Below are 25,273 nucleotides of genomic sequence, written 5' to 3' on the forward strand. Positions count from 1 at the left end.
GATGACAGGTGTTGCCTCTGTGACTGGCGGGGCAACTGTCCTTACCCTGTCTCTGGTCAGTGTCTGTGCCCGGTTCTTGTGGACAATCCGAATGTACCCAGGTGGCTGGATCCAGGCCTCTCCATCCACCTGCACAGGGACGCCCTCTTCGCCCAGGATGGAAATCTTTACCGTGCGACACTACACAGAACCATAGCCATCAACAGTGCGCAGCCATGGCCTCCAGGGTTGCTGCCCTGGAGCTCCACAGCAGCGTTATGCCCATGCCAAGCACAGCTGCCTAGGGCTGACCCCCACCCCATAGGAACAGGGGACCCTGGTGTTGGCACCTAGGGACCATCAGATACCAACAGCTTCAGAACAAGTCCAACAAACAGATCTCCCTCTCTTTTCCACAAAAATATTGCCCAAAACAAAAATGTGATCTTCAAACCACCTTCTACTGAAGCCAGGCAAGCACATGGAGAGACTGGCCAGCCCCATGGCCACCATCCTGCAGAGCACCCTTGTGGGCGTGCCCCCCCAAAGCCTGCTCACTACGCCCCTCAACCCAGGCCCTCACTCACCCATCCTGTCAAGGCACAGTGTACTCAGTGGTGTACCAGTTTGGAAGGGGTTCTTTTTGAGAGATTGACTTTCATGTCCAGCCAACCTGTGGCATCTAAGCCAGGCCACCCAAGGGGCCCAGCAAGCCCTGGAGGACTAGGGTCTCTACCTGGGCAATCCGGTGATGCTGCAGCTTAATCACACGGGACACAGCCATCTGCATGCTGCCAAACACAGCGACCACTTCCAAAATCTTGTCGTCGAATGATGGAGCGGCAAACGTCTGAAAGGGCAGGTGCAGGACCTGACCCCAGCCCTCCTTGCACAGCTAGTGCCCCTCATGGGGACCCCAACAAGCAGTCACCATGGGCAACTGCTGACACACTGCGGACGTCTTTGCGCTGTAGCCCAGAAGCTGCCTAGCTGGGAGGCCCTGCAAGCTCAATTCCTGCCTTCCTCCATTTCCTTGGCTGCCCAGGGGACAGGATGTGTCAGGGTGACAGTGCTAATGTGTGCACACTCTGGAACAGGATGGGCCGGAATGGAGAAGCCATACCCTGGCTGAAAATCTCCCCCTTGATCCTTTGTGCACATGCCCGCCTTCTTCCTGGCTGCAACCACCCCCTATCCCCGATGCAGGAGGTAACTCTCCTCAGCGAGCTCCGGTGCCTGGCCCTGCCCCACCCCGACTTCAGGTCCCTCCAGACCACTGAAAGTGAGGCTTTCAGAGGCTCCAGGGCTTCAGCACCACTGCTCTTGCGAGAGGCCCTGTCTGCCTGGGCCCCTTTGAATCCTCGGCCTGTACCAGGACAGACAGACGGCACTCAATGTGCCAAGTCACAGCACTGCCATTCCCAGCTGCCCTCCAGCCCATGCCCAGTACATACGTCATCTTCCTTGGTGCCGCCCCAGAAGTTGGTCCCTCCAGCATAGCTGGGAATATTGAGGACTGCAATTCCCTGAAGACTGGGGAGGGGGATAGGGCGGCCATCACACTGCGCAGCACAAATGCAAGGAAAGACAAACGACATGGTGTGACACCCTCTGCTCTGGTGTCCACAGGACCTGGGGTGGGCATGGAGTGGCCCTCGGGTGCCCATACCCTCTCCACTTACCTCCAGCAAGACCTTCTGCTCCAGGTTCTTGTAGGTCCTGTGCAGCAGCTCTTTGGTGCCCAGGACTCCATACCACATCATGTTCTTGGTCCTACTCCTAGACATGGAAGCAAAGCCTTCTCAGCTGGGACACCTGCGACAGCTCAGGTCACCAAGCAGGCACCCTCAGCAGGCCCAGGCAGGCCAGGCTGCAGCCTCAACTCGGAGATGCCTGTGTACATCTGCCATGGAGACCTTGCTTCAAAGTAATCTTGCCAAGAAAATCCTCATGCCCAAAAGGCAAATAAATAAACCTGGTAAGAAGCATATACATCAGGAGCCTCTTCCTGTGCAAAATTACACTTCCACAGAAACCGTGGGAAATGCAGGAAAGCACTGAGGGAAGATAATCCTCCCAGCCCAGCCCGGCAGTGCCAGTAGGGATTCTCAGCACACTTTTTATGAGTCTTTGTTCTATTTTTTGCTATTTACACAGAATCTTGCAGTGTAGCCCAGGCTGGCTGCATACTGGATGACCCCCCTGCCTCCGCCCCTGGTGCTGGAGTTACAGACCTGCACCGCCCCACCTGGAGGTCTGCACAACTACTACCTGCTTCCACTGCAGGCTGAGGAGGCTCATTAAAGACATGCGGCCCTTTCCACAGGACTGTGGTAACGTGACCGTCAACCGTGGGGTAAGCCCATTGCCTAGATGTCCGCCTGCATGGCTCCCCCTTCTGCCTGCGCCGCGTTCTGCCCCCGCCTTCTGCTTAGCATCCTGCAACCTGGTGGTGGCCAGTAGCACCCACCTGCACTTCTCCGGGTGCTCATCCCGCTTGTTGTTGAAGTCCAGTGATATCTTCGCATCCAAGCCGATGCCAAAGTAGTTGTTCATGACGCACTTCTCCGTGTAGAGCTCGCTGCGGAGGGAAGGTTCAAACCCATTACCGCCGCCGGCATGCCTGTCTGCTTCACAGACTTAGGCAGTCAAACCCATACATATCATGTGCATTTTTAGAGGCTGTTTGCATTTTCTGCCCCAGGGCTCAGGCCCGCTCAGCTGCTTGGCTCTGCTAGCAGCTTTCCTAACCTACACCGTGTAGTCTTGAGGACCGGCTCCTCTGCCTGTATTCCCCGGACCCATCTATACCAAGGCATCCATCCAGACACTGTTCCACGCTTTTACAAGTTCCCCAGCTACTGGCCACTGGCAGTGTCCACCTGCTTGGCTAGCACCCAGGGGCGGAGGTTGGCAGGTCTCCAGGCACCAGTGGGGAGCTGCCTGCCCCTTTCTCACAGCTGTGCTGTCAGGGACAGCAGAACTCTTTAGGGTTCAGAAACCCACTCATCTCAAGTCTGGGTCTCCAGACACTTCCCACACCCGTGGACCTGTGAAGCAGTCCTCATATGAGAGAGGGGCTCAAAAACAGCTATCCCAGCCAGGGACTTGAACCTCACTTCCCAGGAATGGTGCTAGGGAACTCGCTCCCTGGCCTCCACCCACCCTGCACCCCAGCCTTACCCCCTCCTCTGCTATGGCACTAGGTAGGAAGGTAAGGAAGGAGGTGGCGAGAGACACACAGGGAGGGGCGCCTGGATTTCTGATACTGCCTCCGTGGGCGTCCATGAGGATGCAGCACGACACAGACGCGTGGACCCGACAGCTGGCAGCAGCTGGCTGGGAGCAGAGCTCAGACAGCACTGTTCTCTACACTGCAGACCACATGACTGATGGTATTTTTAGGTCCTGGGAAAAGGGAACTAACCCAGAAACAAAGGGCAAGGGACTGGGGAAGGAGAGGACAGAGGCGCAGGGGCCTAGGAGGTCTACAGCTGCTGTGCCAGAGAGGCCACCTCCACCCAGCCAGAGCCTTGATGCCCCACACAGTTCGGGGTACATCCCTGGGGGAGGGGGCACAGGCCTAGCGTGGGCAGGGCTTCAGTGACCCCAGAGGAGGGAAGCAAACTAAATGCCTGGCCTGGAGGCCCTCAAAGCACTGCTCCTTAGAAGGACTGTAGCACTGGGTCAGCCCGAGGAAAGCAGAGGCCAGGCCTAGGTATCCACCACAGGCCAGAGCGGAACCCAGAGCCATGCCCTCCCATGTGAGTGCGGTGACCGCAGCAGCCGGCGTGTAGCCCTGCGGCACAGCATCTGCGGCTTCCTCAGCTGCCAACACAGCTCGCATCAGCACCAGTCTCGTAACTGGTCAGCAAGCGGCTCCCTAATACCCGCCTTCATGCCTCACAGACGCTAGAGGATGAGGGCCATGTTCCCGCAGGGCAGCAGCCCAGGCTTGTACCTAAAGGCCTAAACAAGACAGCATCTCCCTGGAAGTCATAAGTCATGACTTTTCAGCCTGGGAATCCAGAGATTTGCCTCATGACCAGGCAGTGGACAGCCGGGGAAGCAGGGCAGGTTTAGGCAGGAAAGGAGCTTCAGTATGGGACCAGCAGGGTCTCCAAAGCCAGGCAAGTAGAGGTGACCAACAAGGACAAAGCCAGCCTTCAGGGGGTGTTTGCAAGCCCACAAAAGCTTCTGAAAGTGAGCTGGCAGGGAGGACACAGGCCATGCGTGCTGCCCGCAGGTGGCTCATGGTGGTGGCCCTGTCAAACTCCTTAAACTTAGCCTCAGCTTCAAGATGTCCTCAGTGGCTGATTCTGGCTAGAAAGGGGCCCTGGGCTGCTCCCCTTCCTCGAACAGAGCATACCCCCATACTCACAGGTGTTCTGGCTCGGTGTTAAAAGGATCAGCATTGAGCAGCAGGCGGCTGATGACTGAGCCGCCAGGCAAGGAGCCGGACATCCCAGCCCGAACACCTGCAGGGAGCAGAGTAGGCAGAGGGGCCCTGAGCAGGAGGATGCACCCTGTGCAACACCAGCATCAAACAGCTCTGGAAGTAGCTAAGTGGCAGGACCAAGTTTCAACAGCAGGGGCTCAAAAATCACCAGCACCCCGTAATTACAGAGCAGAAACAGGCACACTGGGCTGCAGAACCCAACACCAAGAGACACTTAAAAACAACCTTCCCAAGGGCACCGCTTGAGCACCAGCATTCTCCCACGGTCACAGAAATGCCGAAGTGACATTTGCCTGTCTGTGGGCCCGTGAGCTCTCTAGGACAGTAACCCTGCTGTATCCAAGCTGACCCAGTACCCAAGCCACAAGACAGGCCAGCATGGGGCGGTAGCAGCCCCACAGATGGGTGGGGGCCCAAGCACTTACTGGGGTACAGGATCTTGGTGTTCAGCGCTGGCAGCCCATCCCGGCTTCCCGTCTGGGGAGGAAGAGAGGCAGAGCTGCCCACAGACAGACCCCCTTTGCCCATCAGCTTTTCACAGGGGGACCGGGACACTGTGAAACAGGACAGAAACCCTTCAGACCATCCCACCCACATGGCTGGAATCCCAAGGCCAAGGGAACAGGCTGTAGGCAGGCGGGGGCTGCAAGCCCCTGGTACTCAGCATGGGGGGGGAGGGTTTAAGGGGCTCCGGCAAAGACACATGCCAGGCGTAGATTCATCTGGAGGCCATGCAGACTGCAGTGGCAGCCTGGGGACGGACTGCGTTGAGCAGCAGGCAGCTGATGACTGAGCTGCCAGGCGGGGGCTGCAAGCTCCTGGTACCCAGCATGGGGGGGGGCGGGCTCTGAGTGCACCCCTTGGTGGCCTGGCCAGGCTGGGCTCTGTGCCTGGAGAGCTCCTGTCCCCACGTGAGCAGCTCTGGATACTCCTCCAACCCCGCAGCCTCAGCACAGCTCACAGTCCACCCCAAGAGTTCTGAAGCCCACCATTCTGAGCAGCCTGCACCCTCATCCCCTCAGGTTTTCTGGCTCAGCACACCCCAGAGCCCCAGACCAACTGCAACCTCAGTAATGCATGCACCCAAGCCACAAGCCTGACATGGCCCAGGGCCAAAGCAATAAGAAAGCTCCCTGAAGCTCTCAGTGACACATGAGTTCCTGTGTGTCCCAGAAGTGAAGCCCAACTCCACAGCTGTACCTTTGCGGTGGCCCCTGCCCTTGGGCACTCCACAGCCCTCGCTGTGGGCTAGTGGTGGGCACGCCTTGTCCTCCTTCCTTGGATCCCTCTTCTCCTCTGTGGTGGGGAGGCCCAGCACGAAGCCCTCCTGTGCCTGAGTCTGGGCATTCTGCTCGTCCACGGCTGGCGGGAAGAGGGTGCTACAGCCAGCTGGCGTGGTGGCCATGCTCCCCAGGGCCCCCTGAGGGCTCAGGCTGCAGCTCCTCCAGCACCCCCTCCCACCCTCTGTGCCAACAAGCTGGGGAGGACCCCAGGGCAAGGTTAGAGCAGCCAGGCAGACAGGTGGCATGGGCACACTGGTGCCAGGTGGAGGTCCTGATGCTGCTTAGAGTGAAGGGCAGGGTAAGAAGTGAAGGACAGGGTAAGAACGACTGTGTGGGTGAAGGGACCTTGGCCTCAGCCAAGGTGTGAGGGTCTGCAAGGGGGAAGGACAAGGCCAGACCCAGCGTGGTGGCTTGGGTGTCCCTCCCATCTGTCACCAGGCCCATTACCTTTCTCTGTGTGCTCTATGATCTGGCGGATCGCCTTCTTCAGGCTGTTGGCGCGCAGCATGAGCTGCTCCCGGGGCCGGAAGATCTGTGGTCGTGCAGGGCACGTTGGGCCCACCAGGCGGTCCCCAGCAGAGCCGCAGACGTTGCCTGCCCCATCACCATCTTCGGTCTCCTCGGCGATGGTAGGTGGCGGATTGGGCAGAGAGGAAGAGGCCTGGGACTCATCATCCAAGGTCTTGAGGAGTGAGTCCAGCTTCTCCTTCAGGACTGAGCACTAGGTGGGGGACACTGACATGAAGCACATACCCTGCCCACCCCAACCCCCACCGCGACCCCTTCCTGTGGGCCTGCAACGTACCTTCTTGGCCATGACCTCCGACTCCTCCGAGCTCTCTGTTGTCTTTTCATAGGCCTTGCCCACTCGGGCCACGAAGTCCTTCACCGTTTCACAGAGCACCCTGGGGGACACAGAATGGGCTGAGCTGGTACCAAGGGCACCTCGGGGGAGGCCCTGTCTTCCCAAGACCCCACACTCACTTAGCTGATGAGATCACCACCGAGTGCTGGTCTGAGGTCAGGATCTTAGAAAGGTGGGCCGCAACTGAGTCTTCATAGAAGAGGATCTGCTGCACCTGCAATCAGTCGCCCCCAACAAGAGGGCCACAACCCATGATCACAGTGAGCTCAGGGCATGACCCAAGCTGAAGCACTTTTCCCTCAGCCGAAGCCTCAGCTCGTTGGGAAGGTACCATAGGCAGCCAGTGCTCTGGGCACCACTACACTGTGGATGGGCCAAGACACTGTTCTGAACACAAAGGAACCTGTCCACAGAGATGCTCTCCCTTGCTGCAGTCTGAGGTCACGAGGTGGCCTGACAGGGCCCCTACACCCTAACCTGTCCATCCTCAGGAACAGGCTGGGGGGCAGAGCTGTCACAGTGGGATGAAGGCGTGTCCTCCCTGCTGGCCCCTGCCCACCAACGCAGGGCTCCCCAATGACCCATGATGTGGCTGCTCTCAGCCCTGCCTAGGGCCAGTGAGCTTCACTACCAGCCCAGGTGAGAACAAGGCCAGGCAGCTCTGTTTGCCAACCACTGCCTAGGGAGGCCTGCTCCACTCAGCCAGCAGCCAGCCTGGCAAGGTGCAGAACATCACCAGAAGGGAAGGAGGGAGACAGAATCACAAAGATAAGGCCTACGAACCAAACAGAACACAAAGCTGAATCCTGGCAGTCTGGGGGAAAGAGCACTGAGCCAGAGGGGTAGAGCGGAGGAAGGCGTGGGTGCAGGGGCTACACAGACTGTGCAGGGGAGGCCACCAGGACACACCCTCCCCAAGCCCTGGCAAGAACCTGGGAAAGCCCTGGTGTGAGCAGCGCCCAGCCGTGACCCTGCAGGGCGGCAGCCAACTCCTCTGCAGAGCAGCCAGGTCCAGTGAGCAGTACCTCGGAGTCCTCGCTGAAGTCTTCGGTGACAGTGGAGGAGGAGGTCTGCCGGGGAAGCTTGGTCTCATATGCCATGACACTCCACCTGTGGGATGAGGCAGCTCAGTCAGTGTGCCCCCGCAGTCCCTGTAGGGCCCTACCTCCCCGAGCCCCCATGTCATCCTCTGAATGCATGTGTGACTTGGCCATCTCCATCTCAGGCCACAAAGGCAGTGGGGAGCAGAGGATTCCCATGAATAAGTACTCTGGGAAGATGCTGCAGCAGGAGACACCCTTCTCTGCCGCAGAGCCCCACATCCTCCCGACAACAGATGTGCCGGGTGGGGGGCTGCCTCCCACCACCCCTAGATCAGAACCCCAACTCCAACACCCAGGCTGTAGCATGTGGTCCCAGGACGCTGCCATCCAGCTAAGAACCAGAAGTGCCTGACTGAAGATACCCTGGAGGCCCTGACCCACGCTGCAGCCTCTCAAGAATGGGAGCAGATAAGACAGCCACTCGAGCAGGTGGCCAGCAGTGCTGGCCCAAGGAACTTGAGGCTGGCCGCGGCTGCTTCTCTGCAGCCTTTGGTGGCCTCGTGAGAAGACCTGACCATCCCAGGACACGGCTCTTACTGTGTGTGTGTGTGTGTGTGTGTGTGTGTGTGTGTATGTATGTTTTGTGTGTGTGTGTGTGTGTGTATGTTTTGTGTGTGTGTGTGTGTGTGTGTGTGTATGTTTTGTGTGTGTGTGTGTGTGTGTGTGTGTGTGTGTGTGTGTGTGTGTGTTTTTAATACCAGGGATCAAACTCACAGCCTTGAGCTTGCCAGTCAGGCGCTGTGCCACTGAGCTAAATCTCGGGTCCTTTTTGATTTTTTTTAAAGGAATATATGCTTAGGTCAAACCCTGCCCAGCACAGCGGCCCCACTCACCTGTCCAACATCTTTGTGCTGGCCCTCTCCAGCTTCGCCAAGATCTGGGGGAGCTGAGTGTCATCATCACAGGCCGCACCCCAGCCAAGCACTCGGGCCAGGTCGTTCCCTGTCCCCAGGGGCAGTACTCCCAGCTGACACTAACAGAAACGGGTGGGAAGATACACACTGGAACACAGGAGAACAAGAAGCCTTGCCCTGTGCCTCCAACACCTGTGGCAACAGCGCGCGCGCGCGTGCGTGCGTGCGTGCGTGCGTGCGTGCCTGTGTGTGTCTGTGTGTGTGTTAGACCTGACTGGAAGCATATGGTCTGCACTTACTAGCAGAGCCCACCAGAGTGGACAGATGTCTTTGTTATACATCAGCAGAGCAGGGTCACCAGGCCTCTTGACGATATACCCTCCAGACCTCAGACCTGGGGTCCTGAGCCCTTCCCTTCCCCTTGCTCATAGGTCTGTAACTTGTGCCGGCCTCTATCTACCCTAGCAGCTAACTGACCAAACTCCCCTTCCAGGCATCACTGGCATCGCTAGCATCGCTCTAAGACTCTTAGGATGCTTCTGAGGGCTTCGAAGTCTTGTCAGAACAAACAGGCCAGGGTCACCCCCTGAGCAGACGCCCCAGGCCCAATGCATATCTCCCACCTGCCACGGCACATAACCTTGCCCTGCATGTCACACTCCTACCCCAGAGCCCCTGAAGTCTGTGCTCAAGGCCCCCTCTATGGGCTGCTCAAAGCGCTCTAGCAGTCACCAGGGATGACAGTGACCAGCCAGAGCACAGCCTGTAGTGCTCACGGGTCCTGAGGCTGGGACTCACCCCGCCCAGCCACCTGTCCCCTCCCAACAGCCTGTGGGAATGCATGACAGAAGGCCACAGGAGGAGGCAGTGTCCCATGGGGACACACAGGAAGGAGGGGCGAGGGTTTGGCCAAGGCTCCCAGCAGCATAGGGTACAGGGGGTTCCCAAGGAGGAGGAAGCAGACATGCAGAGCCCAGAGTGGCTCTGGTGGTGCCATTGCTGGGATAGACCCATCATGGCAGGCTGAGAAGGCATGCAGCTGAGCAAGGACACAACAGGCAGGGCGGGAGGAGTGGGCAGGGCTGCCCCTACAGTGGCACATAGAGGGAATTGAGGGGGACACAGCCTCAAGAGCAACTCAAGACTTTTGCTCAGATGCCTGGGTGGTTTTCAGGCTTTCAGGCTCCACAGACCGGCACAAGGCTGGGGGATGGTGACCTACAGGCCCAGGGACACATGGCAGCAAAACTGCACATCCCCAAGCCTCCCTCATGTGAAGGAGCCAGGAGAAGAAGAAACACCACCAGGTGCGAGCCCAGGGGCCCAGGCAGAGCAGCTGGAAGAACACCCGGGGCAGCAGGGAAACCAGAAGATATGGCAGAAGCCCTGAGACTGTGTCATCCGCTAGTAAGCTCGGCAGCACAGCGATCCACCAACCGGGCACAGCCCTACAGACGGCACCAGGCTGCCCGTCTCCCCTTCCCAAGATCTGGCTGGACTGCCACACTCTTGTGACTCGGCTCAGAGCACAGGACTTGAGCACAAGAAATGTGCTCCAGGCACGCAGGCGCTCAGCTGGGCTTTCTAAGAGGACCCCAGCAATGGGCTGCGGTGCAGCTCGGTGGAAGCATACCTGCTTAATGTGAGGCCCGGGGTTTGAGCCCTGACATGTGGGGCAGAGCATGAAACAGCTAGTTCTCAGATTGGCAATCCTGGATTGGGACCAGGTGTCTGAATAGGACAAATGATGAAGGCCAAAAAGGAAAGGACAACCAAAAAAAGTGCTTTGCTGACAAATGACAAACTACAAGACAGAATCTGCAATGACAGACAAATTAACGTGACAATAATCAGACATCAATTTTTTTTAAAAATGAACTAAATATTATGAAAGAAAATGAGACAGACAACTCATCTAAAAATCTTACTGTTGGGGTGGCCAAGGATTTAGCTCAATGATACAAGTGCCTGCCTGGCAAGAGCAGGGTCATGAGTTTAATCCCCCAAATAACCAAAAACAACCTTATTGTCTGTCAACTGAGACAATGCTTAACAATTAAAGAAATATTGTAAAAATACAACTTTATTTGCTTAGTTAGGCAAAACTAGAAAGATGAGCCCATGGTCGCAGAGAGGACACAGAGTACACAGCCCTGAGGAATTAGGGACCCGCCCCAGGGTTTAACCATGCTCTGGAAAAACAAAGGACTCAGAGGAGTCCCTGAGCCACCTGAGTCCCCAACAAGAGGAGAGCAACTCGGGCCACCTGTCCCTAGGACGCCAGACCCAGGGCACTTGCTGAGGTGCAGCGCATAGCTCCCAGGAGCACAAGGGCATAGGCAGGGGCAGTAGAGTGACTCACAGCACATGCCATACTGGGTACATCTGTACACAAGCTGAGACACCACAGAGATGTCACCATGACTGACCACCCTGGGAGAGGCGCAGCTAGAGTAAAGACCCAGTGAACACGAGAGCTGGAGCTGACGAGCCACACTGAGGCACCTTCCCTCCCCGCCTCCCAGGCCAGAGGCGCCACACCAGAGTGGTCCACAGCACCACTGCGAGCCGGGCAAGGGGACAGAGCCTCAGACCTGCGGCCAGAGCACCCAAGGAAGCTCCCTTTACCTAATCAAACTTCTGGCTCCTCAGATGCTCCCCCTGGATGGGCTTCTGAGATGCCCCGGGGCCCTGTCCTGCCCTTCCTCCTGCCCGCAGCCACGACCCACACCCCCTCCACCCCTCCGCTCCCGTGACCCTGCTCTCCGCCCCAGCCCCTTCCAGGCACCTGCTTGTGGAGATTGAGGCTGTCGATTTCAGAGAGGACCCAGCCAACGCTGCCATCCCCGCCACAAACCAGAATCCGGAAGGTGTCAAACTTCTGGAATAACCGCAAGCTGCAGAGGAAGGGAGTCAGTGAGAGGACTCGCAGTCTAGGGGAGCCACTGCTCTTCGCAGCCTCTACCCTTTGTGTCAGCTGAGGCCCAGCCAGTCCTCAGCCAGAGCCAGGGTCCATCCCCGTACGACAGCTGGAGACACCGCCTCCCGGGCAGCACCAGACCCTGCATGGCACCCTACGGAACTATAGGTCACCCCTGCTGCCCATGACTAGACCCTGCTGAGCTCCTGCACTGCCCTGCAGCCTGGACACTTGGCCTCGGGCCAGGCAGTTGAGTCTCTTTCAACCACTCTGCAATGTCGCCTTGGCAACAATGACTCTGCCCACAAGGTGATCCGACCCCTTCCCCCTGTAAGCCCTTCTCAATCTCTCCTGGCTCCTGCAGTTCAGTTGGCCCCACACACAGGACCCCAACCCAGGGTACCCCAGCTACTTCGACCCACTCCTTACCCTCCTCCTGCCTAGCTCTACCTGTTTTTGGGCTTCACACCATGCCAAATGACCTCAAACCAACACTCCTGCAGCCCTGCCTGCACCTGGTCACCAGGACACCTGCCTGGAGCCCCATGGTGCCTCAGGCAGGACATATACCTTCTCGAGGACAAGCATCACCATCTGGGTCTAGCTGGCCAACCAACATCCCTGGCGCTCTCCCTCTGCCCTCATTGTGCCCAGCTGGTCTCAGCCCCTACTTGTCCCTAGTCTTCAGCGTCACCCAAGGGTGCCACCCCATCCCCAGGAAAGAGCTGACCTTTCCCCTAGGCAGGAGCCACCTGCATGCACCCTTACCCGGCACATGCACTGGGAAAGGAGGAGGGAGTGCAGTGCACACGCCAACTCTGCCGGACACGGGCACAGCAGGACAGAGGCTGGCCTGAAACTTCTGGGTCGCCACCAGAGGGTCAGGGCACCATCAGGGCACCACTGTACTGAAGTGACTCTGCCTGTCCAAGTTTGCCCCTGCTGTCTCTTCACATACTTTCTCTTTGCCTTTTAGCAGTAATGGAGCTTGAACCCAGGACTTCTGCATTAAGCTACATCCCCAGTCCTTTATTATTTTGAGACAGGGCCTCACTAAGTCAGTAAACTGCCCAGGCTGGTCTCACACTTGCAACTCTCCTGCCTCAGCCTTCCAGAGGGCTAGGATTATAGGAAGTGTACCACCACCCCAGTTGTCATCACATACTTAATTCTGACTACAAATCGGGGAGCTCTGTGTGCGTGCCAAAATTCATATTTTATTATTCTCTAGTTCTACCGTGCTGCTGCCTGCCCAAAGCCATTATGAAGCACTTCAGCCAGTGTCCCTGGCAGCCCATCCAGCATCCCGAGCTGCTTGGTCTCCCGGCCTCTTTTCTTCCCGGACTCCCGCCCCCAAGAGAGGTGAGACACCTTCCACTTTTCCTTTCTAAACGGAAGCGCTTATGCCTGGGTTCGGGTGTGCGTGACCCCAGTGAGAGCAGAAGAGGCTGCCTGCAGGGCCAGGGGCACTGCCTTCGAGCAGACAGGCTGCCATGGGGGTCTCTGTCCCACAGGCCTCAATGCAAGCAGGGAAGCCAACCCATAAGGCACCTTGAAGGGCCCGTGTTCACAGATCAGCAGGTGATGTCCTGCACGGCAGCCAGGTGTCAGCCAAGGACAGGCAGTGGGTGAGCCCAGCTGAGTTATTGCAGCATCGAGTTCCAAGAACAATGCCTGCTCCCTGTCCAGACACAGCCCTCCGCTCTGGCAGCTTCCTGAGCCCCACCTTGAACCATGCTCCAAGGAGAATGGAGTTAGTGCAGATGGCAAAACTTAACGGAAGCACATGGTTTCTACAGTGCTAAGGACATGTACAGGCCCCAGCCTGCACCCAGCCCCGCAGGCTCTCATGCACTGAGGCCTCTCATGTGCTGATGACCTCCCTGGTGGGAAGCTTCCTGGGCACGGAGCAGCCAGCAAGGTAGGGGCAGGTCCAGGGGCGCTGACCAGAGACACCAGCACTAGTGCACCACAGCAGTGGCAGTAGGGTCAGCTGGCTTAGAAGGGAGTGAGAGAGAGAGAGAGAGAGAGAGAGAGAGAGAGAGAGAGAGTAGGGTCAGCTGGCTTAGAAGGGAATAAGAGTGTGTGTGTGTGTGTGTGTGTGTGTGTGTGTGTGTGTGTGTGTCAGCTGGCTTACAAGGGAGTAAGAGTGTGTGTGTGTGTGTGTGTGTAGTGCCTATGTGCAAACCTCCATTGATTAGTAACAGCAGGTCCCGCCTCTGAGGGAAGGTTGGAGACAGGTGCTTCCTATTTTAAATTTTCTGTACCTTTTTAAAAATAAACAAACTTTATTTACAAACAGCAGAACTCCCAAAAATACAACTTGAAAGTCTCCTACCCAAGGTGTGGTCCTCCGTTCATGAGGTCGAAGACCTGCGCAGGGTTCAACAGCTGCTTGAATCTTCTAAGGAACTTCACACCCTGGTTGTCCCCACTTTTAGAATTGACAAAGACCAGCAGAGGACTTGTACAAGATGGGGGACAGGTGGCCTTCCAGAACCCTGGATGTGAACAGGGAACAGGACAGAAGAACCGGGGTAAGCCGTGGAAGGAAAGTGACCCATAGGCAGCAGCGCATGGTATAGGCGACAGGGGACCCACAGGCACCTGCCATTAACAGTGAAGGCCAAGCAAGCTACTGCCCTGCTGTCACTCCCCAGGTGTGACAAGCAGGTCCCACCCAAATTGACCTCATGTGTGCCCACACCCTTGCCCTGGCCCATCTCACAGTTACTTCCCCTGAGCCGCCAAGGGTCTCTGCCAGAGACTCTGGCTTCAGTCTGCCAATACCACCTGCCACCATGTGCCAGCTGGACTCACACAAGCAGCCCAAGCCAGCCTGCTAGAGCGGCCACATCAGGATGGGCGTGGCTCCTGCAGCTTCCCACAGAGCCAGTGACCATGGACCAGGCCCCACCGGATAGCAGAGTAGATCCAGCGCCTTCAGGGAAAATGCAGGGCGCACTTCCAGAGGCCACTCCCCCTCCACAACTGCTTCCCACCACCAAGGCAGCCATGGAGGACCTACCATCAGAGTCAATGCTGTTGAGTGCAGTGGGAGGGATGACAGACACCTTGCACAGGCCGAGTGGGCACTTGGTCATCAAGGACTCCTTACATGACGTATGCACCTGCAACAGAATGCCGGTCAGTGGGGTTCAGAGGCTCTCACACACACCAGGATGCTGGGCAGGGCAGACATGGGCGCCTTCGGGGCTGGGCGCAGCACAGCACCCGCCTTGCCTGTGCCTCAGCTCCTCCTGGCCAGCCCTGCTCCAACCAGGGAACAACATCACCCCCTCCACAGGCCAGCCTCTCACCATTGCCTTACACCACAGGCAGCGCCAGTCCTGTAGGCGCAGCACGCTGCCGCACGTCTTCTCACACACTGTGCACTTGGCACTCACTGGCAAGTTCCCTTCCAGCCACTGGTGTGGCATGGCGATCTGCAGAGCAAGTGGACACAGCTGCTAGAGACATCCAGAACTGCAACCTAGGGCCAGCCAGAGCCCAAGGACTAGGACACTGCCCCAGCCAGAGGACCGGGGGGGGCAGCACCTAGGCCACCAGCAGATGCACACACAGAACAGCAAGGAAGGGGCCCCACACGCACCCCATCCTCATCCTCGATGATGTCCTTCCCGATCGAAGCCAGCGTGGTCCACTTGCAGTTGTTGGTTGCTCGCACAGCACAGCGTTTATGGGCCTTGAATTTGCATACTGTGAGAGGAGCACATGAAGTGACAAGCAGCACCTATGACAGTACCTCCACGCGGGGTGGGAAGCTGTGGTGACAGGCTCCTCAGTGCTTTGGCCTGGACGGGGAACCAGGCAGGGAGACCAGACTGCCTGAGGGCAGCCCAGGAGCTGCAGGCAAAGCCAGTGATGTGCAGACTATGAGGTCTAAATGTCATCCGACTTCTGCAGATCATGCGAGCTTCTGAATCTGCTCGACCATCTGTTTTTTGTTTAGCTTTATTTTCTTCTTGAGACAGGGTCTCCCTATGTAGTTCATAGCTAGCTCTGAATTCACTACAGAGCTCAGGCTGGCCCTCCAACTCTCATCGGTCTTCCTGCCTTGGCTTCCTGTGTACTGGGATTACAGGCATGTACCACTTTGTCCAGGATCTTAAACCATTTAAAATGTAAAACCCTGTTAAGCTCACAAACTAAGGAAACTATGCAGTAGACAGGACCTGGCCATAGGCCCCTGCTTAAGGCCCCTCCTTGATGCCTCTGTGAGGCATCTTTAATCCTTGTTTCCACAACCCAGGCAGCAGTGCCACCCACGCAGTCCATGTGCTTGATGGCTGCCATTCGCTTTAACGCCCTTTACCTGGGAGCTTTATGCCAGGCTCCTCGGTGGGTAAACCACAGGATGCAGGGGACTCCTGGCGGCTTATTTATGGTGACTGTATTTGATTTCCAACACTCTGCCAAGCAGAACCTCAGGCTACCTTTTGCAAGACAAACACAAAGGCAGCACTCATACCTTCGCAGGACAGCCCATGGGATGTGACCCCCGACAGGGCCTCCCGGCACACGTTGCAGTAGGTCGGTCGTGCGTGGGAACAGGCGTACCAGTTATGCGTCCCTGAGAAATGGTCCATGCTGTACTGGGTGGGCTGGAAGAGCGAAATGGACAGCAGAGGTCAGGTGCCCTTCCAGACTCTTAAATGAGCAGCCTGAACCCTGGAGAGGAAGAGGACGCCTTGTGAAGGTCAGGTCCCAGAGCGCCAGGGCAGCCGAGAGGCAGCCTTTGTCTGACGGGCCCACATGGAGGCCACAGCCCGAGTCCCGGAGCACCACAGGCAAGGGGGATGCACGCAGAAGGTGGCGCTTCTGACCTCAAAATGCTCCCTGCTCTGCACGGTCTTGAGTGCTGCAATCCAGTCCTCCATCTCCTTCCTGTTGTCTGCACACAGGATGAGCTTCCTGCAGGGAGTGATGACCTGCGGAAGACACGCAATGCAGCCTGAGCCAGGCCGCCTGCTGCAGATAGCTTCCAAGCCAGCCTTCGGAAACGCATGTTGCGGATGCCCATGAGGGAAACCAGCCTCTCACAGGGACAGTCACACAGGGAACACAACCATGGCCATCACAATCACTAAGAGTCAACAACATCCTCCAACTAGAAAGAAGTGAACAGGTTGTGGCGGCGCATTGCTGTAATCCCAGCACTCAGGAGGCTGAGACAGGAGGATTGTTGCAAGTCCAGGGCCACCCTGGGCTACAAAGTGAGTTGAAGGCCAGCCTGAAGTGCACAGTAAGACCGTCTCAAAAAAAATCAAGAAAAGAAACAAACAAATTTAGTTTCCGTATTCATCAGGAATCAACTAAAGCCGACATTTACGAAGACTCACTCCCTCAGACATAAATACTAAACTGCAGGAAAGCCAGAGGAGAAGGAGTCACATACACAGGAGCATAGCTGTGTCACTCAGAGCTGCACCTGCTGGCCAGCACCTGAACAGCGCAGGGTGCCACCAGTCACTCCAAAGCCCAGCAGCATGAGCAGGTGCCACACATCAGGTAAAAGGGGAATAGCCAGCTCCTGTCAGGGCCTGACCAGTTAACACCACAGACCTGTTGATGACCAGTGGGTGCAAACAGCACCCACAAAGTGACAGAAACTCTTGTCAGAAAAAGAAGGCTGTCGACATGCACTTCAGAGTATGAACACAAGCTGCTGCATCACGGCAGGCAGCAGGGGTGGAAATAGCACACCTACTTCTACCTGGCAGACTGGCAAAGCTCTAAACGATGAAAATCTGGCTCTGGCAAAGGTCTGAGGGAAGCGTACTCAGTACTAACAGGAGGCAGACAAAAGGACTTTTCTAAACAAAAATGTGACAGGGTTTCAATAGTCATAAACTCTTTTTCCAATGATGTCCAGCATCTAACTGGTTCCAAACCAAATCTGCAAAACCAGATCTGTGCCGAAGCCTGGCTTGCCCATGTCTATCCTGTTGGCGGCAGGTGGCCCCCTTCTGAGTAGAAGGTGTGCGTTCACAGCCTCTTCACAGGGCCATGCTCGGACACACACCCCACCTACGCTCACCTAGGTGCTGCACTCACCCAGGTGCTGGCCATGCTCCATCGAGGAGTGGAGCGGGGAGCAGAGAGGAGAGGAGCAGCCAGCCAGCCCTAGGCTACAACAGCAGTTTCACAAGCCAGGCATGCTGGCCAAACCTGTGAACCCCAGCACTGTGGGAGGCTGAGGCAGAAGGACTGCAAACTCAAGGCTAGCCTGGGCTATGTTGTGAGACCCTGCCTACATACATACATAAAATCAATCTTGTGTTTCACATAGTGCCACCAAGAATGGATCCTTTCCTATTTTTGCCACTGCATCGCTGGGATGGATCCCTGGACGTGGATGCTCCCACAAAAAGTAAACACAGGGGGCCTCCCCAGCTGCTCCACACCCCCTCCACAGGCCCATCCAGTGGTGTGAGGGCAGTGCCTGCATCCCTGGGATCCACCAGGCATATGGTTTCACTTCTGCATTCCTGCTCACCCTACAGCTCTGCCTCTTATCAAGACTCCACCAGACACCGATTTCTATTGCTGGCTGGTCACCTTCTAGGTGCTGACCATTGTCACAACTGGTTTCTCTCCAGCAATGAATACAGTGAAGAGTCCAGTGCAGTTTGCTCCCTCTCACATATCCAGGGTTCCCCAGGTAGGCAGATAGTGGGGGAGTTGGGTGCACACAACAGAGGGGCTGGAAGGAGGCCGGGCAACCAGATCCACACTGGACTCCCTCACACACAGGGCTCACAGGACAGCACAGGACTCACTGGGCAGGGCCAGACACACACATAACCATCTTGGATACCAGTGGGCCACAGGGCTACCAAGAGGGGCCAGAATAGGACCCTAGGCTGAGGAACTAAGGGCCAGAGCTGGCACCAAAGTCCTGTGTGTCCCGTCTGTCCACATCAGCTGAGCAGACATGACCCCGTGGTCCACTTTGGGGGTGAGCCACTTCAAGACACCCCAATCAACATAGTGGACAGCACTTCACCTCATGTGACTCGGGATTACGTGTCAGATACCCAAAAGGAGAAACAAAACAGCAGGACATTTATGTGCCCTGCTTCTTAGAGCTACGTCTACCCCGCCTCCGGAAGCAAGCACCACTTCACCCCCTCGCCCCCAAACTCAGCTTAGGGTGGAGGCCTTACTGTCCCTGATCATGAAGGAGCCACTGCTGAATCGGCTTTCTGGGAGCTGCACGGTGGATGATGGACAAGGCTGTCGCATCTCAACAACACAGATGACGAGTGGCCCCTCTCCCTCCACAGGAGCAACGACTGGCACACAGTGAACGCTCACTGCACGACAGGCAGCCCGGGTGCAGGTCTCTGTCCCTAACCTCTCCTTGGTGTCTGTTCTGTGGCAAAGCTGCAGAGCTGGGCGAGGACCTGAGGCCCAGGCACTGACTGGCTGAATGAAACAAGCACAGTTCCTGGTTCTCTTCTAGAAAAGGTGCCTGGGCAGAACAAGTGGGATCCAACACACCCACCCAGAACAGGCAGCAGATGCTCCCGTCCTGGGCCTCCCTTTCCCGTCTGTCCACTGGGGTTTCTGAGGGTACCACACAGCCCAGCATGGCAAGGCATCCCTCACAGGAGCCTCCTCGAGGCCCTCCATCCTTGGGTGCTACCCGCATGGCAGAATCAAGAGGCCTTGTCCTGTGAGGATAGTACTGTCCTGGGAGGGCTGTGCACTCCCCTAGCCATCCCAGGGGAGTGCTAAGAAAAGCACTCCCCTGCTTCCCTCTAGGCCCTGGCACCTCAGAGATGGAACCCACAGAGTGGAGTGACCCAACTCTGGCTGGTCCCATGTACACTGTTGTGCGTCCCCCCGCCCCCCGCCCCAGACTTACTCATGTCTCCATCCCCCTGGTCCACCTTCCTGGTGAGCTCCTCAGCAGCCCTCACAGCCCTCCCACCAGCCAGGGTGGTGGTGGGGAACACGGCCAACAGGACTGCTCTCAGGTGGGAGCCTTTTCCTCCCCTCACCAGATGGTCTCTTTCCGAGCCATAGCTGAGATAACCTAAATGAATCCCTAAAGGGGGGCTGTGTAGGCAGGAAGGACCTGAGGGAGGAAGCGGGGTTGGAAGAACCCCTGGCTACCCCTGCCTAGCTGTCACCAGCCCACCAGGCCCAAAAGAGGGCCAGATGCAGGGGAGCCACCCTAGGGAAGCTGAAGTGTCCCTCAGGTTGGACCACAGCCATCACTACTGCAACCAAGGGATGGTGACAGAAGCCCACCTGAGCTTCCCTAAGCCCAGGCTCCTCAGGTGCCATGCTGCAGGCCGGGACCCTTCCTTCCAGAGCAGCAGAAGTGCAAGGCAAGGCAGGGCTCACAGAGCCATAGCAACCTAAACAACAAATATACCCTGAGGGGCAATCAGGGCAGTGCAGGGTGGGTCCAGGGTGGGGCTGAGCCCCCAAAGAGCAGAAAGGCAGGAGGCTCCCTGGAGATCACATCAGAGATGCCAGGAACCAAAACACAACCCATTTTGGTTTCTGAGAATAAAAGAACCCCAGAAGTCCCAAAGAGAACAGGCATACCAACTGAAAGAAAAACAGATATGAAAGACTCAAGCAGTGACTTCACCAACAGCCAGTGCAGAACTGAGCACCTCTTGGCTTCACCAGTCTCCAGAGCAACGGAAACAAAAGCTACCATGATGCCAGTGTCCCCAGAGGGTGCCTGAAGTGACAGAGCTCAGCGCTGGCCAGGCTGCAGCTGAATGCAGTTCCATTAGAAACCATGGCATGCAGACCCTGAGACTCAGCAGCTCCAGCCTGGCCCTAGACAGGGATGCAGACCTGCACACACATAATGAAAATGAACACGTACTCAGGGGGACTCTTGCTCTTGGCCTTGCATACAGGTGTACGACCTTTTGAGAGAGGAGGACCTAAAACACCTTGTTACCCTAAATCCACTTCAGACACCCACACCAAGCCAGGTGTGGTGGCACATGTCTATAATCCCAATGGCTCAGGAGGCAGAGGCAGGAGGATAAGAAGTTAGAGGCCAATCTGTGCAACTTGGTCAGACTCCATCTCAAACTTTTAAAAATTGAAAAGGGCTGAGAATACAGCCCAGTTCAAATCCCAGCACCATACACACACACACACACACACACACACACACACACACACACCCAAAGCCGTCAGAAAACAGTATCTGCCAGGGGCCTGGCAGAAGGTTGTTAAACCACAGGCAATGATCTTTGAGAACTCATGGTAAAACGCTACAATGGAAACACAAATGAGACTTCCTATGTGCAGAAGAAGCTAAGTCTGCTTGCATACTCTGGTGCCAGACGACCACAGTGGCCGACACTCAGGCAACCTGCATGGTGTCTCCCAGCTTCCACCAGTGTAGCTCCCCACACCCCAGTGAAGCAACTTTCAGGACAAGTAGCCAGACATGGCCAGCCGGGCTGCCTGAAGTCCACGAGAACAAGGCCTGGGAACAGGACCCCTATAGGTTGGTGCTAGCTGGGTGCCTACCTCCACCCACAGCTGCTGCTCATCTGGACAGGTAGGTGAGACTGTAAAGGGCAGAGCAACAGAGCAGGCAGGGAGCATACTGCACACACTCCCCAAGAGCTTTCTCAGGCAGCAACTCCGGCTCAAGAATCTGCAGTTCATGTTGACAGCTCATTAAATCATCAAGCCAGCTGTCCTGCTCTGCCAGAGTTCCAAGCATTCAAAAAGGAGTTGAAGAGATGAGAGTGACATGATAGAGGCAGGGGCAGTTCCCTGATTCACCACCAAGCTGAACCACCTCTCACAGTGCCAGATGTGCATCTGCTTTGTGTATGAGATCCCAAACGACAGAAAGATCAAGACACTGCATACTGTGCCATGCTGGGCCCAAAGGTCAAATGAAGCAGCACTCATAACTGTGAGGCGCTGCACCCTAGAGGTTCCAAAGGTCACCACGCAGGGCACAAGAATGGGCAGGGGTAAGGCATCGACCAGGGACTAGGACACAGGACCAGACACAGAGCTGCTCACCCTTTTCATTCCACGGTGCACCTTTCCCTACTCCTCTGGCAGAGGACAACTAAAATCCTGGGAATGTGGACATGTGCCAGCTAAGGTAGGGAGACATCCACACTGATGGAGGGCTCAGCCCAGGGACAACACAGAAGTTAACCTTCTATTTCCCAGGCCCAGTGCTGTCAAGGCGAAAAAGTGACATTGGTAGGGGGAAAAGCACGCCCAAGTCTGCTCTTTCAGCCAAAGGAAATGGCCAACCTGGCAGGGCAGAGGTCACTACAAGCAGGGGGCCAAAGACCGCTGTACCCTGATCGAGGCACCTGGCACATGCTGCCTGCTCAACCACTGGATGCATCCAGGAAGGACCAAGGAGAAGGCTGATCGTTCCCCTCCCGATCAGGTCAAGGAAATAGGGATGCCAGTAAGCACGCGGAAGGTACTCAACCTTGACAGTCACTGAAGCCACCACGAGACAGCACTGCACATCTAGATGCAAGCTCAGCTAAAGGAAAAACAGCAACACCAAGTGCTTGCGAGGCCATGGAAAAACCGGGCGGTGCAGGATGGACCATGACATGGCACGGCTGCTCCGCAGGGCCGTCAGGCAGCTCCTTGAAAACAACACGCACCAACCACAGTGCATGACACTCAGGCTTCAGCCTGCTGTGTTTATAGTGGCTGCACTCATAACCACAGCAAACATGCAACTCCCTTCCATGCTGCTGCCTATGACTCACACCACACGGTGGCACCTCTGCACCACGCCTTACCTCACGACCCACTGAGGGACAAAGGTCCAATTGGAAGGTGACAGGCTGTGTGATTCCATCAACAGAACATTCCTGGAACGCCACACATGGGGAGCCACACATGGGGAGCGCAGCTGGGAGGTCAAAGGGTCCTGGGGGGAAGTGCTTGAGCAGCAGAGGGAACTGGGAGGGACTCTGTAGAGACCACAGTACGCTGGCAGCAGGGGCACAGTGCTGCACTCGAGCTGGGCAGGGGCTCACCGAGGAGTAGCATGCAAGAGGGAGCTCAAAATACAAAGCTCAGCTAGAGGCAATGACCATCGGCAGTATTTAAAGTTGAACAGTAGAAGCAAACCCACAAGAAGACAGCTTTGTGAAGGATGGGGCATGTGCACAAGTCCAAGGTGTGCCCATACCCTGTAAAGTCCTGGCTCTGTAGGCAGCAGTGCAAGGGACCCTGACTCACTAAGAATACAGTTCAGGGATACACCTCAGAGAGGAGGTGGGGGCCTGGGCACTGAGGAGCACTCCACACATGCTGCTGGGGACAGTGCCCTCTGGCCAAGGGCTAGCTCTGCTGTCAGGATGGGACACAGAGCCTGGGGACTCAGCCTGCACAGCGCAGGGTATGGCAGCTCATTTCTGACAACCACTGAAGACCCCACTGAGAGGTGTAAGCCAGTGGGCCTCTGTGCATAAAGGCAGCAGTCAGAACATAGCCTGGGTTCACATACCATGCTCTCCCCAGCTGGGGCCAGCCTCGGCCACCTCCCTCAATGCCAGCACCTGGGAGTGACCAGAGGCACAGGCAAGACAAGATCACCCTGGCCCCAGTCCTGCAGTCCCCTCAGCCAAGGAGCAATTCACAGAACAGAGGGTAGCTCAGTCAGGGTTGGTGGGAAGAGGAGTTCAGAACAAGCAGAGAGTGGAAGTGTCCAGGGGCCTCGGGAGCAATGATGGAGCGTGGGGGGTGGGGGGGAACAGCTGGACCCTGAAGTCACACAGAGGCTGAGGCCTCAGAGGGCCACATGGACTTAATTGAAGATCTGGTGCCTACTCCTCAAGGTACAGAGAGCCATGGCAGTTTCCACACAGAAGGCTGGCATCATGCTTGAGTCTCAAAAGCATCCCTCTACTCGATTTCCTGAAGACAGATACAGTGGGACAGAGCAGAGGCCAGAACACTTTTTCAGAAGTTCCTCAGCAACCTGCTACATGATGCAGACAGAGACAGGGCGGGGCTCTGGATGTGACACCAGGATGTGGTGAGATGGAGCCAGGCCCACAGGACCACTCGGACAGTGGGTAAGGGCAGCTGCCACACTGGCACCAGGACATGGGTACACAGGCTGGGAAGGGGGGCTCAGTGGTTCCATTTTGGACACATTGAAGTCGAGGTATCCATGCCCATCTTGGCCACACCCTATGGCTCATTTCACACATCAGACCTTCATTTGCTATCAGTTCTATAGGGTAAAAAAGTTAACAACACTGGAGAAACAACACTACTAATATATCCCACTGCCAGTGGTAGTTTAAAAAGGTAGCTGCACACAGTACCACGCAAGGACATTTCTGTCAACAGCAGACCACTCCTCAGACCAGAGGAGGTTGAATTCTCTTCCACCTGCCTTCTTTGCATTTAGATACGTAAGCACTTTTCGCTGTGGTACAGCTGCCCACAGCACCAAGTTCTGCAGGGAGGCACCATGGGCCATGCCCCGGGGAGGATGCTGGCCCACAGCAAGACCAGCAGCACCGGGCTCTACAGGATGCTCCTGTTGTACGCGCAGCCAGACAGCATCCAGGCAGGCTGGACAAGTTCGCCGCGGGAAGTCTACCCTACATGAACGGGCAGAAGAAGCTTGTCAAGAAGACAGAACAAGCACTGCCCAGTAGCACTGGCAACGGTGGGAAAACACAGGCAATCTCTCAGCCCAGGCCAGGAGCAGGCCACTTCGCACCCTGGAGTGCCAGATAACCTCGAACTGACCTGCAGTGCTCACTACATCTTGCACCTATAAACAATGCAATGGTTCACACTGATGGCCCAGAAATTCTCCTCTCCAGATTAACTCCAAGAAGCAGTGGTGTTAAACTTCTGAACCACTCACCTAAAGGTGGATGAACTCACATAGATAAGCCTCAGGAACACAAGGCTACAGGATGTGTCTCATATGAGACCGTTCATTCAAAATTGTAAAACTCGCTGAGCAGTTCTATCTACAGTCAACACCTACACATACAATCCAAAAAAGCAAGGTGCCACAAGCAACAGACACTGGCCTGGGAACACTGGTGGCACCAGGAGGGCAGGCAGGAGGTACCTGGGACAGAAAGGGAACACCAAAGTCTTCAATAAGCTCCACGTTTATTTCTCAAGCACACGCTGTTCTCTGTGTGACTTTTTGAATGCTATAAATTTTCAGCAAAAAAATATCCTAAAATACCCCAGTCTAAAGCACAGACACTCAAAGTAACTGTGTCTCACATGCTCAATCAGCCATACAAAGGGCAACAGGACAGCCTGCAGCCACACCAGTGGACTGACTCTGGTGATGAAATGGGGAGGGGGAGTCCCGCCAAGGCTTGACCTTGGTGCTGCCCCCTGCACCGTGACCTGACTGGGCCACTGCTGTGCATTTCACAGCAGACACCCAGCTCTGGGGTGGTCTCTCAAACCCTGAGCACAGCTGGCGCCTAACAGGGAAGGGAGTGGAGAGGAAGGACCACAGTGCCCTAAAGAGGACTGACACAAATACCATAACCAGCATGCCCTACCCTGAGTCAGAAGCCACCACCAACACTCAGCATTGTGCTGCAGGAAGGCGTGCATGGGCATGGATGCCAGGCGAATGAAAGGTGGACAGAGGCCACTGGACAAACATCCACCTGGACCCAGAGCAGGACAAAGCAGGGTGAGCGATGCCAGCTCTGCAGTGCCTATATCAGGGAGTGCAGAGATGTCCTGCCAGACATCACCAGAAGGGCCCAACTCCCTGCAGGCATTCTGTGTGTGTGTAGGA

General features: G+C 56.4%; 1 protein-coding gene across 9 annotated transcripts in view; it reads right to left on the reverse strand.

The window, feature by feature from the left end:
- Nucleotides 1–25,273, reverse strand: part of Dgkd (diacylglycerol kinase delta) — a 95,615-nt gene that overhangs the window by 6,935 nt on the left and 63,407 nt on the right. For 5 of the 9 annotated variants that reach the window (XM_063237075.1, XM_063237073.1, XM_063237077.1 and 2 more), the window contains 20 exons: nt 16,311–16,415; nt 15,956–16,088; nt 15,077–15,183; nt 14,784–14,909; nt 14,492–14,594; nt 13,802–13,964; nt 11,332–11,440; nt 8,523–8,662; nt 7,519–7,696; nt 6,706–6,800; nt 6,527–6,626; nt 6,169–6,442; nt 5,639–5,800; nt 4,864–4,992; nt 4,361–4,457; nt 2,450–2,560; nt 1,662–1,758; nt 1,434–1,541; nt 716–829; nt 46–180 (listed from right to left, as the gene is read on the reverse strand). In XM_063237075.1, coding sequence (XP_063093145.1) covers nt 46–180; nt 716–829; nt 1,434–1,541; nt 1,662–1,758; nt 2,450–2,560; nt 4,361–4,457; nt 4,864–4,992; nt 5,639–5,800; nt 6,169–6,442; nt 6,527–6,626; nt 6,706–6,800; nt 7,519–7,696; nt 8,523–8,662; nt 11,332–11,440; nt 13,802–13,964; nt 14,492–14,594; nt 14,784–14,909; nt 15,077–15,183; nt 15,956–16,088; nt 16,311–16,415 — 2,586 coding nt within the window. Of the gene's footprint in view, nt 1–45; nt 181–715; nt 830–1,433; nt 1,542–1,661; nt 1,759–2,449; nt 2,561–4,360; nt 4,458–4,863; nt 4,993–5,638; nt 5,801–6,168; nt 6,443–6,526; nt 6,627–6,705; nt 6,801–7,518; nt 7,697–8,522; nt 8,663–11,331; nt 11,441–13,801; nt 13,965–14,491; nt 14,595–14,783; nt 14,910–15,076; nt 15,184–15,955; nt 16,156–16,310; nt 16,416–25,273 lie in introns of those variants that run through there. The other 4 variants (XM_063237076.1, XM_063237074.1, XM_063237072.1 and 1 more) reach the window with 4 other exon arrangements.

Source organism: Cavia porcellus, unplaced genomic scaffold, assembly GCF_034190915.1.
Source record: "Cavia porcellus strain 051 isolate PalLab524CR breed Dunkin Hartley unplaced genomic scaffold, mCavPor4.1 scaffold_26, whole genome shotgun sequence".
Classification (NCBI taxonomy): Eukaryota; Metazoa; Chordata; class Mammalia; order Rodentia; family Caviidae; genus Cavia; species Cavia porcellus.